Source organism: Ursus maritimus, unplaced genomic scaffold, assembly GCF_017311325.1.
Source record: "Ursus maritimus isolate PB19 unplaced genomic scaffold, ASM1731132v1 scaffold_21, whole genome shotgun sequence".
Taxonomy (NCBI): domain Eukaryota; kingdom Metazoa; phylum Chordata; class Mammalia; order Carnivora; family Ursidae; genus Ursus; species Ursus maritimus.
Genome location: NW_024424564.1, coordinates 31,268,941 through 31,284,104, shown reverse-complemented (window position 1 = coordinate 31,284,104; position 15,164 = coordinate 31,268,941). Strand labels below are relative to the sequence as shown.

The 15,164-nt window shown below is 44.9% G+C and overlaps 1 protein-coding gene across 1 annotated transcript in view; it reads right to left on the bottom strand.

The window, feature by feature from the left end:
* PLXNC1 (plexin C1) overlaps positions 1-15,164 on the bottom strand; it is a 142,457-nt gene that overhangs the window by 116,671 nt on the left and 10,622 nt on the right. The window contains exon 2 of the mRNA XM_040637323.1: positions 6,168-6,308. Within this exon, the coding sequence (XP_040493257.1) occupies positions 6,168-6,308 (141 nt within the window). The remainder of the gene's footprint in view (positions 1-6,167; positions 6,309-15,164) is intronic.

The following is a 15,164-nucleotide window of genomic DNA, read 5'->3' as shown; positions in this document are numbered from 1 at the left end:
TATTTTTCCAGCTGAAGCCTGTGTAGAAAACAAATTTTCCCCGATGGAGAATTTCAGTTTGTGTCAACATATTGTTTCTGTTGACATCTTTCTGAAGCCTCATGGTAGGCTATTAACTAGCCTTGGGATTTTTGTTGCATACAAAAAACCCTCCCAACTCCAGTCCTGAAATGTGTAGTGTGTGAGACTTCTACACCAGACAGTTAACGTTACAAATTCAACACCACCCACGGAAAGGATAGCCTGGTGAGGAAAATGGTGCCGGGGGGCGGGGGGGGGGGGCAGAGAGAAAAATTAAACAAAAGACTGTTTCTTTCTTCTTTACTATTACCATGACATGGAAAAGCCATGGGTGTTCAAAAAGCTAAAATATATTCTCCAAATATCTTTCTTTATGCCTCACTCTGTTGGACTAACCAGTTAAAGGGCAACCAAGCCAATCTTCTCATTTAAAAAAAAAATAGTTTCTAAGAAATGCTGCGAAGGGGACATAAACCATACATACACACACATGCACACATGAGAAAGCAAGGTAATTATCCAACAGTGTTTAATGGGCTTTAGTAGTTAGGAGTAATAAAGGTGAAATGTAAAGATTAAGGCAAATTCCTCTTTTATTTCCAATCTACTTATTTCAGCATAATAGTAAGAGAAGAGGACAGCTTGAACCACAAGTTCTCAGTTTGTGGATCACGTGGAAGTAATAGTTCTAAACTGGGGAGTCCCTGCAAACTCACGAACTAGAAAGAATGAGCTGGAGGTGAACTTGAACTAGCTTCATATGACACTCTAGACAGCCAATCATGGAGGCCATTTCCAAGTTTTGACACTTCCTGCTGTTTTGACTTTTTGATCCGTTACCTCAGCTCAGCCATCTCCACCACCCATACTTCCGGCCCCAGGTCCTGTCCTGGGTTCTGCATGGCCCCCTTTCCTTTACTTGAACCTTCTGTGGGAATAGAGAGCTTGTCCTTATAAAATATTTTATGATTTTTTGTTATGTCTTCTTTTCATTTGAGAAGTTTAAAACCAGAATCAAGGCAGACCAGGTGTCACACACTTTGCCTTCTGTGAGGATAGAGAAGAATCTTCTGGAACTGGTCTGAATTTTGCTCCACGGTTTGGATAAATGAAATCCACCGGTGGGAACAGAGTTTTGAGGGCCACAGAGATAGCCAGTTCCAACTCGAAGCAGCGTGAGCAGTGCCTCTGTGTTCAATATGGGGAAGGGATACGCATGATAGGGCTTCTACCCTGAAACCTACTTCAGCCCTAGGGATGTTGGAGAAACCCCAAAACTAGCCTCCTACTACGAGAGCCATTCCAGAAATCATCTTGAACACCGACTTCCTACCTTTGCTCTCAAAGAGCCCCCGGGGGAACAGCTGGGGTCCCACAGAGGGTTCAGAGGCTCCCGTGAGCTTCTTGCAGCTCTGAGAGGAGGCTCTGTCTTGTTCTAAGAAAGATGTCTGCACTCTGCTGGGCTGCCGACACATCCCTAAATAGGAGCAAACTAAAACCACAGAAGCCAGAGCCCCTTCTCATGAAACTTCAAATACTTGCACCTCGGTATTAACCCAGATACTCCGATATTTGAAAGAAAATTTACAAAACAAAACAAAACAGTTCCACAAATTCCACCAAGCTCTACAGATTGCGTTTTTAATTAGCAGTGCAGTTTGGTTTGGGGGACGGGTTGCATTACTTCCAATCACCTTGAGCAAGTAACCTAACCTCTCCGAGCCTCCTCGGGTCTTTTTTCATTTATAAAGTTGGGGTTGGTAACACTATTGACTCAGGAGCATGGAACCTGAGTTCCATGCAGACACTGGTTCTAATGCCTGGCACAGAAGTTAGAGCTCAGAAATGCTCGCTGTTATTATGCCTTGCCTGCTGCCTTATCTTTTATGCTTACAAGAAAGGTTAATGGGCATGCATAAAGTTACAAATGTCAAATTTCATGCATATTCCATTATTACTTATTTTACCACCTGGGAAAGCTCAAAATATTCAATTCTGCCCTTGAAATAAGGACAATTTTCTTTAGGCAACAGTCAGCTCAAAGGAATCCAAACCCCAAGACAGGCTGTACCACAATCTGGACAAAGATTCGGCGGGTGTTTATAAAAACCGGTACGCCCTGCAGTGTGGGGCCCGCAACACGTGAGATGTGAATCCCCAAAAGCTGACTTCAGCGTGGCCGTCCTCTCTCAGCTGATCTCAGTGGAGACGCTGACAACTAAGAAAGTATAGCGTGCAATCTTCTTCAGAAAGGAAGTAAAATGAGGAAATAACCCAGGGGAGAAAGAGTGACGACACAACCCAACTCAAAGCCACTAGGATCATGCTTCAATAAAACAAGGGGGAGGATTACACTGTGAAAAGGACACTTTCAAGTCCTAAATTCCTTCCATTTTTCTAAAATCTTACAAGGGGACCTAAGAATAAAAGCAGGAGAAAGAGGGCAGTGAAGGCATTGGCATATCTTGAAGTCTCTCAGTAAAATCTTACCTTCAGAGGTGTGGCCAGGTCACCTGCAGGCAGCACGGGTCTTACAGGACACTTGAAAAGTGATTCAGTATCTCCGCCTAAGCCCAATGTCATGCTTCCACATTACAGAGTGTGATACAGCTATTTAAAAATACTGTTTACCAAGGGTTTGCCATAACATTTTAATACAGGCATTTTTTCCCCTCATTAACTAAAGGGAAAAAATGGGTGCAAAATTGGATAGAGTCTGACCTCAACTATGCAAAAAAAAAAAAAAAAAATCTAAAGGCTGCCATCAGTTGCCTCTACGTAAAAGAACTAGGGGTGGGTTTTTTTCCGTTTTCTCCTCAGCGCCTGTTACTTTTTAACTTTCTCTAGGAACATATATTACTTTCGTAGTAAGAAAAATTATTTAAATAACCTGAGGTTTAAAATTGCACCAAACTATGTTAAAATTCTGTGAGGTTTTCAGAGACGTAAGTTAGTGTGTGTGTGTGTGTGTGTGTGTGTGAGAGAGAGAGAGAGAGAGAGAGAGAGAGAGTGTGTGTGTGTGTGTGTAGTGGTAAAAAAAAAAAAAATGTCAATTGGCCCCCAACTGCTGTTTCCTGCCCCTCAGTTAGTGGTAAAAAAAAAAAAAAATGTCAATTGGCCCCCAACTGCTGTTTCCTGCCCCTCATCCAACCAGGCATATACTACAGTGCCTGGCGTCTGTCAAAATGCTGCCAACTCTTGATCACTGGGAAACTGATGAGTCAGGCTGTGGGTGATCCAAGCCCTCTTTCTTCTCCTCCTCCCACCGGCTGCCTCGGGTTGAGTTTTGTTTTTCGTTGCTCATTAGTACCTCCACTCTGTGGCTTAAGAAGCCAAGCTTGTGTCTATCAATGTTCGTCTTTTCTAACAGTTCTGGTGACAAGTCTGGCAAGGGAGAAGCTTGAAGTGTTTGAATAAAGGGACTCGGGGATCATCTGTGCCTTCCCAATCATCGACACAATCCTGGGTCTTGGGACTCTGGGCGATTTCGCGGGCTGCATCCAAGACTCTGCGCACAGGGTACACGGGGAAGTCTTGGGAGTTACTGGGCTGGTCTAGGGGGCCTGGCGGAGCCAAGTCAGTCCAGATTTGTCCCTCACAACTTCCTCCTGGGGGAAGGGGCCTTCCTGAGTGACGCCTGGAGCAGGGTTTAACTCCCAGGAAGTTACCGTGCCATTCAGGTATTCCTTCAGTCAGGTGGTCTGCCTCCTTCGAGAGCTGGGATTCTTCCCGGAGCTTCTAAACACCCTGACCGACACCCCAAGAGCATGGGTTCCCCGGCTTCGCAGGCCCCCAGGGAACCCTCAGGGAGTGCTTGCCCTTGCCCGGGGCAGAGATTACGAGCTCAGTGTGGCTCGGGGGAAGTCAGTGCAGACTCTGGAGTCACTCCAGGTTCAAATCTCTGCTCGGCCATGTGTACCCTGGGCAAATCATCCACGTTCTCTGGGCCTCCCTCCCCGTGTCGGTAAAACGGGCCTGGTCTGTAACTACCTCACGGCGTCGTGGAGGACGGAATTAGTTAGAACATGTAGAGTGACAGGCACAAGGCAAACACTGCACAAACGTCAGCAGCCACGAAATAAACCAAAAAGCCAACCTGCCCATGTTATTTGGATCCTAAAAACAAGGCCGCAGGCCCGGCTTTGGAAGGCGTAGCCCACACCGACGCTGAGGCGAGGCGCGCTTCAGTCAGCCACCGCTTCTCGGCGGCCGGGCGCTGCAGCCCAGCCCAGCCCAGTGGCGCCACAACGTCCGGCAAACTGGCCAGATGCACCCCAGCTCCTGGGGTGAGCCGACAGGACAGGCGGAACCCGGCCGCCCCCCGGGGAACGATTTACAGCCAAGTGCTCCCTCACCTCCATTTTACCACGAAGCCGTCTGGTTGGCCCGGCTTTGGGGAAACAGTGTTCTTGTCACCAAACTCATCAGAAATATCCTCAGTCTGAAGAGATAATTGGTGAGGAGGCCCGGGAAGGATTGATGGCAACTTCCTCTGCCAGGTGAAATGGGTCCAATCTGCCTGCCCAGGATGGTGGAGGCACGCACGTCACCGCACGGCACCAGGCAACTCGTGTAGAAAGACTGATGGGTGTTTACCTTTCCCCAGGAAACCAAGCTAACGCAACAGGAAAGATGATCAATGTATATTTTAAAAGAATGTGTATACAAACAAACTCCCTCCCATATGTTACTGGGTTTCCTCCAAAGAAAACAGATTAAATCAAATGCCTACCAGGCACGGAGCATTGTATTAGGCTGTGGGGATTCAGGACCCCCTTCTCGAGAAGCTTAAAAAATCAAGCTGGGGAGGCGAGACAAACATGAGTGAAAAGGTTGGGCATCAAAATAAGACATTTGTAATGAGCCCAAAGAATGAGACAGCTAATGAGTATTTCAGGGGAGGGGAAAACATGATCACGCCAGGCTTTGGAGGCCTCAGAGAGGAGGTGGAGCGCGAGCCGAGCCAAAGCACAGATACGGAGGATTCAAGAGGAAAAAGAGCAAGCCATCCCAGAAGGGGGTACAGTGTGAACACAGGCGGGGTGGGTGGGGCACGACCAGACTACACAAAGGACATCAGGGCAACAAGCAAATAGGTTTGGCCAGAGTGGGGGATAAGCTCACAGAAGACGGAATTAGAGACCATCAGGACAGAAAGGGGTTTTGTAGCTTGTCTAGCACAATCTCATTTTACAGATGAGGAAAGGGAAGCTCAGAGAGGTTAGGCGATTCACCTACAGTCACACAGCCAGTTGTCCATGGGAGATCCATTGAGAAATCAAATCTATTTGTACTCAATTTAGAATCTGAGCTGACAGTAAATCAACTGGCTCCCGGGAGGCAGAGGAACATCAGCCCATGGTGACAGAAACTGTGCCGTTCCCAGCCACGAACGTTGATGCAGGCCACAGGAGGTGTTCAATAAATGCTTGCTGATGAAATTGATAAGCTGGCCACTCTATCACTCCAGACAAGTCATTAGGTATCCCTGAGTTTATTTTCTCCTCCTCCAACTGCCTCCCTGCCCCCCAGTGAATAAAAATTCCAGCTTGACCAGTGGTATACCAATACACTGGGGAAAAAATAGTCCTCTGAGATAAAAGTCAAGGGGGAGTCTCAAAGGATTTCAGGTCTCTAACCTCTCCATGGTGTGGGCACAAAGGGCAGAAAACAAAACCCCTCCGTGGGTGGCAAGTAAGCTGGAGGGAAGGAACACGTGTTTTTTCTAATTTTCAAGCCTTATAATCCCTCATCTGTTTCAAGTTGTGAGAAATCAGGTGCATTGTACATTTCCATTACAAAGGAGATATGAACCAAAAGGTTTAATGTCTTAGGAAGGTGGTCAGGGGGAGGGGGAGGGCCAGACCCCCATTTACCTCCCCTAGGCAGCTTATGAGCAAGAGAGGGAGAATAACTTGGCACGCTCCTGGGAAGCAAGGCAGCTGGAGTTTCATTACACAGCTAGGGAGGCCATCATATGCAGATTTCCAGAAATCTCTTTGTGGTCATTTTTGAGGGTCTCTGAGCAGCTCACAAAGCAGTTGGTATGATCTCACATATAACCCAGAAACAATTAAAAAATAAATTTAAAAGCACAAAATGGATCACTGTGAAAACCGACATTGAAGAAGGCACAGAAAACCAACCTTAAGTAACTGGCCATCTCCAGTCCCCAAGAACAGAACAGTCCTGTTCATTACCACGGTGCCATAAACGGATGTCAGGTCGGAATGGATCAAGGTAGATGAGGCGATTGGTTGGACTCTCTCGGGTTGCTCCCCTTCTTTCTGAACATGCACACAAACGCACAAATGAAAAAAAGATCATTTTTAACAGCGGTAATCACTCATGCCCACCTAGGGAGGCTCCTCCTTGAGCCCCAGATACATTTTCTTAGACAAGATCCCCAGGAGCAACCACTTAGCCCCTTTATCTGCAGGATCACCACGCTTGCCCAACCCATGGAAAGCCATTTGTTTACTATGTATTAACATGTATTGATTGCCAGCAGTGAGCTAGCCATCCATTTAACACTCCCCCAGCTGATATATGAAACCAAGTTCCACTTTATTGCCAAGAAAGAGCCCACTGCTGAATTGGGAGGGAGACAATATCATGCTTGGCGGTTTGCACGATCCTGCTGCAAATTATCTGAGCTAAGGATTGGCTCCTGTGAGGTTAAACAAGCCACTTCCCAAGATGTGAGGCAGACCGTCCTATTGGGTGTGATGGCAGAGAGGAGGGACTGTGGATTTACCAGACGGATGCAATGCGAAGCCCAAAGACAGGGTAATTAATTCAGAGGGTAAAAAGGGAAAGATACAGTCATGGCTGGTGGCTAGGACAGAACCACAGAGCTAAAGAGGAACTACGCGGAAGGGCTGGATGTGGTGCTGATGCTCTTGAAGAAGAAACCAAAAGCTCAACTTCCAACCCGAAGGCATTTCAATGGTCTGCAGCACTGCGCACACGCAATCCCATGCTTACTCCTGATCATTAGCTAAAGCCCCTCTTTAAACCCAGGGCAGAGATAGTGGCGACCAAAATGTCTTGGTCTTTCTTGGTTCAAGGCATGAAGAGCTTCACGCTGCTTCCTGCTTTCAACGACAGGAAACTGAGTTTGTTACACAAATCTCTGGAAGATATGGAGCTAGAGCGAGCCGTTACTGTCGGCAGCTACTGAGTGCAGTGTGATAGCATACTTTATCTGCCAGAGCTCAGTTCCCAATTGTACTAAGGTTTCCAAACCCACATTTTTAAGTTTTAGCCAATGGGAGAGCTGGCAAACTCCGGGAAGCCTCCCTGGAACTCTTAAAATTGCCCTGTTTGGGGAGAGGGGAGGCGCGCAGGGGGAGGCTAAGACTTATTAACTTCATTATATTATTGCTGACAGTGTTTATGTCTTTCAATTTATGTCTTATTAAACATTCATTATTTTTAAACCCACCAAGTTTCATTAACATCTAAAGTAAATGGATTCATGGACTAAATTGATTTCTGAAGCCTTTAAAGTGCCGTCTATATTTCTCTGTTGAAGTTGCACTGGGAAGAAAAGATAAGCTAGAAGGGTTTCTCCGATGCCGTGATCACTTTTCAAGGGAAAGATGTCGTAACCTAAGAGAAAGTGACTTATTTGCATAAAATACTCCATAGTGAACTCAGTTTAAGAAGATTTTTGGAAAGCCCATTAGAGATTTTTTTTTTTTCTTGTTAGATACTCTGCATGCAGTCGGGGAAAATGAGGAACTGTCCTGTTAAAATTGAAGTTAAGAAAAAAAAAATCTCTATGGGTCTGAGAATCAGAACAATAGATCACTGTTTAGATAAGGATGCCTCATGACTATGAGCAGAAAGAGAAAAATCGGATGACCTTTAGATTGAAAAAAATAAAACCACACCACACATCTTGCTTTAAAAGAAAACCAGAATTGTTCAAACTTAAGATCAGCTGACCATGCCTATTACTCTTATTAAATATTTGAGCATTGCAGAGAGGCTAACTCAAGAGAATTGGGTGTCATCTCTCTGGGCATCTGGAATGTTCTAACATTGCTATCTTTGACTGGAGGACTCCATTTTCCCTCATCCAACGGCACAGAAAAAGTTATGGGTATGGATTGTTGATTATTCATCCACAAGGACCAAATGGAACAGTGAATACCTACATCTGGCATACAATAGATGCTTAATAAATGTAGCCATTTCGATTAGCCAAGAACCGTGACATCACAGGGAGCCTTTGCGGAGGCTGGATGAGATATTCTGTTTGTGATAATCTGCTTAGAGCCAAAACAACAACAACAACAAAACAAAAACAAAACAAAACAAAAAACCCAGAAGTGTCTCAAAAGCCGTAAAGGCACAAGGACAAAAATTGCTTCCAAATTACCATCCCATCTTGTCCAGCATCCTTCCCTGACTTCTGACCATTCCTTAATAATTGTAGTTTTCCAGATTAAGTCCTGGATCAGTAGCACAGATAAGTAGTAGAGCCATGACATCAACAGTCCTGAACTTGGGAACTAGTGGCATAAACAAACCTCCTGGAACTTGGCGGTCAGAGAACTTGGGTCTACATTCAAGTTCAGTTCGCACACACTGGCTGACCCGGGCCATTTATGTAACCCTGTTGGGGGTCGGCTTTCTCATTCGTGAATAGGACTCATGATTTAGCCTGACTGGTAGGGGGTTGTGAAGAAGACACAATAGTGATAGCAGCAGTACTAACGTGCTGATACACGCTAGCTGGTATCAGTAACAAGTACTTGCTGTGTGCTACCTGGAGTATTTTATCATCTTACCTAATCCTGGCTCTGTCACTTCCCTGCTAAGTAATTTCATGCACATTATTTAACCTCTCTGTGACTCAGTTTCCTCCTCTATACAATGGAAGTGACGATAATGACTGAGAAGGCAAGCCCCGGTGAAGCTTAGAACAGTGTTTGGTGCACAGAAATACACAATCCATATTTGTTTTCATTACCTCATTTTAAAACACCAACAGTTGCTGCCACACTCGTGGCAGTTACTCCCACCTTCTTTGCCACGAGAACCCTGATCTTGTCCCAGTAGCCTGGGAAACCATGATTGGTCTAAACCATGTAGTAATCCCATCCCCCACTGCCAGCTATTTGCTTTCCTGCTCCTTCGAGCTACAGGTAGCCAGTTTGGGCCAGTGAGATGGAAGTTCACTGGAGGGGCTTCTGGGAATAAATCTCCTCTAAGAAGCTGCTCTTGAGGAGAGCCCGCCTGCCTTCTTCCCTCACTTGCTCCCTCTGAGATCTGTTGTGTGAGGCCACCGTGCACAGTGGTGGCGGCCATTTTGCTTTCATGAAATTCAAGATGGAGGATGAAAATCAACATGCTAAAATCGGTGCAGGGGAAAATAAAGGCTCTAGGTTCTTGACTCCTCCATGGAGCACAGCTTCCAACCTTTAAATGTTCACGAACAACAGATGTTACCATTTAAGTTGTTGTTGAATGGGTTTTCCATTACTTGCAACCAAAAGCAGGTTGCTGCAAGAAATGAGAGTCATGTTGGACAGGACACCAGACTCTAGCTTTTCCTCCGCAACAAGGGACCAAGAACTGGCTAAGCGCTTGTTCCTCTCACCACGGAGGACCTCGGCCATAGTCAGGATCGTATAGCCAATTACAACAGTGAGCCTGGAAGAAAACAGGAAAGAGCTGGCTTGGACCTCACGTAAACTCTAAGGGCTGCTCTGGCTGAATGGAAATGGATTCTTTTGTGCTAGAAACACACAGAAATGGACAAGTCCCTGTGAATGGAAAAAGGGGCCCTCTGAGTGGCTTTCTTATCCTCATTTCAGCAAATGAAAACAAAAGAAAGACAGCCTTCAGAGAAACCTCCTCACAAAAGTGAAGTTAATACCTAGGGAGTCAAGCTGAAAAAGGGGTGAAATGTGCAGTCGGCCTCCTGTGTCCAGAGATTATTCTTACTCCTTTTTTGGGGCCTATTTTCTATCTTGCCCTTCTCTCCCCTTAGGGCATAATCGCTAATGTTGCTCTCAGCCTATTCTGTCTAGTTTATTATGTGTAATTTATTTCTGAATCCCAGCCTCTGCTTGTTCGTCTGTGTGTAACAAGGTTAATGCCTTGTAATGATGCTTTTGCCAGTTCTGCCTTTCATGACAAAATCCAATCTTGATTTAGCTCTAAACCTTGTCTCCCCTTTGGGCTTTCTTGGTTCCCTCACAGTTGTCATTCTGCTTCTCCTGCCCGCCATGTCTAACCACAACGTCCCACCTACACTTTAGCCCTAAGAGGGAAACTTTTCTCAGTTTGAGGGAAAAAGCTACCTGGTCTCAAACAATGTTTGGGCTCAAAAAGAGAGAGGCTTGGGTTCAACATACCGAAGTGGAACCGAGCCTACTGAGAAGGGTGAGTTGGTGTGCATGTGTGTGTGAGAGAGAGTGTGCATACAGGGAGTAGTGGGCCTATCGCCAGGGAAAACAGCTTGACCTCCTTGCAGCACCCTTATGTGACCTTTCATTGACAATAAGCACTCCCAGGGCACAACTCTAGGGGGCTCCAGTCATGTATTCTAGGGTGAATGGCACCCTCCAGAGTTGAGTAACACTGAGGCCCTGCTCCCACCGTGCAAAAAACGGCCTGACTCATCGAGGCTCGTGCAGGGTGTTCACAGCCCCGCTTTAGCTATTATGTGAACAGCAGAGGAAATGTGCACAGAAGTGGGGCCTCAAGCGTTAGGGACCCAGCAAGGGCAAGCCTTCTACTCCTAAGGTACTAGAAAGACTCCTTCATTTTGGTTTTTCCCTTATGGGGCCAGGAAAGATACCAGCTGGGGGCCTGCTAACTCCTTGTACCTTGATCAACTGCCTCTCGGGCGGTTACTTCTGTATTCCGCTCTCCTTTGGAATATACTTATTTTGAAACAGCTTCTTCACCATTTCCTATAACTTACCAGGGGTCCACTTACACTTGGGAAACCTCATTTGGAGCCCTACACTCAAGATCTGTGTGTGAATGTGTATACACATACACACACACACACACACACACACACACGCACACCCTCCTCCCATTCTGTCCCCTACAGGCTGCTTGATTTTGATAAGTCCCTGAACCTCACTGACCAAATCTATAAAATGGACATAATAATATATATGCCCTGCCTATTTGAGCCTGTAGTGAGGCTCAAATGAAACCATGTGTGTGAAAATAAGTAGAAAACTATCTTTATTAAGCTAGAGAGATGGAAAGAACAATTTTTCACCCAAGTTAGTGATTTCATCAGCCATTAAGACTCCTGTTGCTTTTCTTTATTCTTCTAGAGTACACAGCATTGCTTGGGTTCTAAGTTTATGGCATCTCTCTGATCATCTGAAGGAAGAATTTACCCTGGGGACTCAAATGATCAAAAGGAACAGTTCAAAGTGTGCACAAGGGGTGGAGAAGTGAAGTTTAGGGACACGGCCGGGCAGCATATACACCAGCAGGCAGCTTGCAGTGGAACCACAGGAAACAGAGTGAAGTTGGAATTTTGCGTGTTCCCAATGGCTCTTCTACCCTCTCTCCCCTCCTCCAAACTCCTCAGTGTCCTTCAGCCTTAAAGCCCTACCCACCATCAAAGTCCCACTCTCCAAGATTTCTCCTTCCTTCTTCCTGCTTTACACCATTTCCCCCATCAAAATCTCCATCTGCTCCTTGTGGCTAATTTCAGTCAATTACTTATGAAAAGAACCTGACTCAAATAATTCAGAAAAAGAGATGAATGGCTGACAGTGCGGGGCGGGGGGTGGCATTTTATACATTCTTACAGTGGAAAAGCTCTCAGTGCACCAGTGTTTTTCCATGAGGAGGCTCTGGCGTTCTAGATGCAATATTTCTTTATCATGGGAGCTGTCCTGTGTGATACAGGACTTTGAGCATCCCTGACCCCTGTCCATAAAATGTCAGTAGTGCCCCCATCCCGTCATTTGATTAAGTATGAAAGCTCCTTCCCCCACATCTCTACATACTAAGTAAATGACATCCTCCTCCTTGAGAACCACTGAAATCTATCACAAAGTTTCAGAGTTGCTGGAAAACGATTATCTAGATGTTTCTTGCCTCCAACCCTGTTCCTCTCTCGTCTTCCCCATCACGATGAAAGGCACCACCAACCACCCTCAGCTCCTCTCTGTCACTCCCCACAGCCATACCTGAAAAATCTCAGCTGGATTTGCCAACAATCTCATCTGTCTTATCCATCTCCACAGCCCGCACCCAGGCTAAGCTCTCTCTCTCTCTCTCTCTCTCGATCTGCAACAGCCTCCTGATCTCTCCCTTTCAACCTACAATCTTTCTCTGACCAACAGTCAGAGTGACCCTTTAAAATATAAAACACGTGATGTTACTCCCTTGCCTAAAGTTCTTTACCACCTTCTTATCACACTTCGAACTAAATCCAGTTGTCTCCCCAGATCCTACCTGAGCTCATCCCTGCTGACTTCTTCACATTTATTCCCACCACTCCTCTCTTCCATCCCACTTCAGTTCCCACAGTGACTTTCTTTCAGACTTTTTAACATGTTACCATATTTCTGCCTCAGGGCCTTTGCACATGCTACTTCTAGTTCCCCATGCTTCATTTCCTTGTAGGCTGGATCTTTCTTTCAGGTTTCAAATTCAATGTCACCTCCTCGCAGACATGTAACTAGAGACCTTTCCATCCCTATTCCAGTTATTATGAATCATAGCACTCCACTTTTCCCTTCAAAATTGTTTTAAAACTTTATCTATTATCTGTCTTCTGGTAGACTCCAAGCTCTAACAATAGTTTATCTGATTCTGCAGCATACTCCTAAGCATCTGATATGTAGTAGGTTGCCAATAAATGTTTACTGAATGCATGAATAAATACGTGGATCAATGTTTGGATTCTTTCAATCAATATCTTATCAGGCAACCTTGGTACATTGCTAAGTAGGTCTAATCATTACCGAGTTCTGCAGTTGAGGCAAAATTTGTCTTTGTAAACACTGGACCTTGGCTCTGCCTTAGGGAGCAATACTAAACTACCTCACACCTCTTACTACCATGCATCTTGGCCTTCTCCAAATTTTACATCCATAGTTGATCCACAAATCGCAAGAGAAAATTTCTGGGTCTCTTGCCCTCTCAGTCCATAGGCAGTCAACAGAGTCAGTTTACTGAAAATATGTCCCTACCATGTGAACAAAGTCCTTTAGGTTGTTCTCTGACCAAAAAAGAATAGATGGACTGTTTTTTCATGATTAGAATAGCATAATTTATGAACACGGCCTCGCACTGGGTTAACTCTTTAAAATAAAAATAGCATAATGGTAGCATGGAAGAATAGAAAGAACAAGAGACTTAGAATTTAAAAACTGTGGGTTCAAGTTCAAGCTCTATTACTTATGAGTCGTTAGTCTTTAGGCAGATCATTTAGCCAGTCTGAGCCTTTTCTCCATCCACCATCTCCTGTCCCCCGATCTACCACCCACCTACCCACCCATCACTTATGGAACACTTGCTCTTGGATAAGCGTGTGATCCGTAAAATACAAATGGGAATAAACACCCTCTCATCAAAGTAAGCCGACGAAATGAGTTTTGAAAGAAAATGCAACACTTTACATTTCATGCCACTGGTTTCAGAAACAGTCACTGAAATGAATGGTTTCAGGAGGGGCTCCGCTGACATCCACAGCTCATGGATAGAATTCAGGGATTAAACAAAATTAATTTACAGCTGAGCATTGAACAGCACAGGTGTTGGGGCACCAACCCCTTGTGCCAATGAAAATCCGTGTGTAACTTTTACTCCCCCAAAACTTAACAACTAATAACCTATTGACTCTAAGCCTTATTAACACATATTTTGTATAAGTATTATATACCATATTAAGATTAAGCTAGAGAAAAGAAAATGTTATTGAGAAAATGACAAGGAAACACATTTACAGTACTGCACTGTATTTATCAAAAAAAAAAAAAAATCCAAGTGGACCTGCACAGTTCAAACCTGTGTTGTTAAAGGGTCAGCTATATTTTGGCTAACTCCAGCTGAAATTTAGCATTTCCTTTAATTATGAATGCAAGACACAGTAGTATTAACTAAACCTGTGCCTTTGTCACCAAAAGAAATCAGATATTTCCATATCATTTTGTAGCTCTTCAGGTATCTCAAAATATCACTTATGCTCATCTCTACTTTGAAATTATGGGCATTGCTGCTAGATTCTGCTATTTAATGTGTTAAGATATATTACTACATCTCAGGGTGCCTGGGTGGCTCAGTCTGTTGAGCGTCCAACTCTTGGTTTCGGCTCAGGTCATGATCTCATGGGTCATGATCTCATGGGTCATGAGATCGAGTCCCACAACCGGCTCATAGCTCAGCAGGGAGTCCTTTGGAGATTCTCTCCCTCTGCCCCTCCCCCTACTGACGCAGGCATGCTCTCTTTCTCTCTCAATCAATCTTTTAAAAAAAGACATAGTACTAGATCTCAAATTGAAAAACACAATTTGATAAGTCAAGCAGAGAAAGACAACTATCATATGATTTCTCTCATCTATGGAACATAAGAACTAGGATGATCGGTAGGGGAAGAAAGGGATAAAGAAAGGGGGGGTAATCAGAAGGGGGAATGAAACATGAGAGACTATGGACTATGAGAAACAAACTGAGGGCCTCAGAGGGGAGGGGGGTGGGGGAATGGGATAGACCAGTGATGGGTAGTAAGGAGGGCACGTATTGCATGGTGCACTGGGTGTTATACACAACTAATGAATCATCGAGCCTTACATCGGAAACCAGGGATGTACTGTATGGTGACTAACATAAGAAAAAATCATTAAAAAAAAAATTCAAGGAAAAAAAAAGAAAAACACAATTTGATATATCTTTGTATCCATATAACTGGTTCATTTTGTAATTCTGTTTTTACTTTATGCACCTAAAACCATTATTCTGAGAAGTATCTACAGGCTTCAGAGAAGTCCACAACACAAGGGCTCCCTGGGGGTTGGAGCCCTTGGGGTAGAGGACAGAGATATTGCTGCACACGGGAGGCTGGCACTCCATGACACCTACAACCACGGGCGGCCCTGGGCTATGTACCCCTTCCGTTGCCTCAGAGAACCATGGGTCAGCCC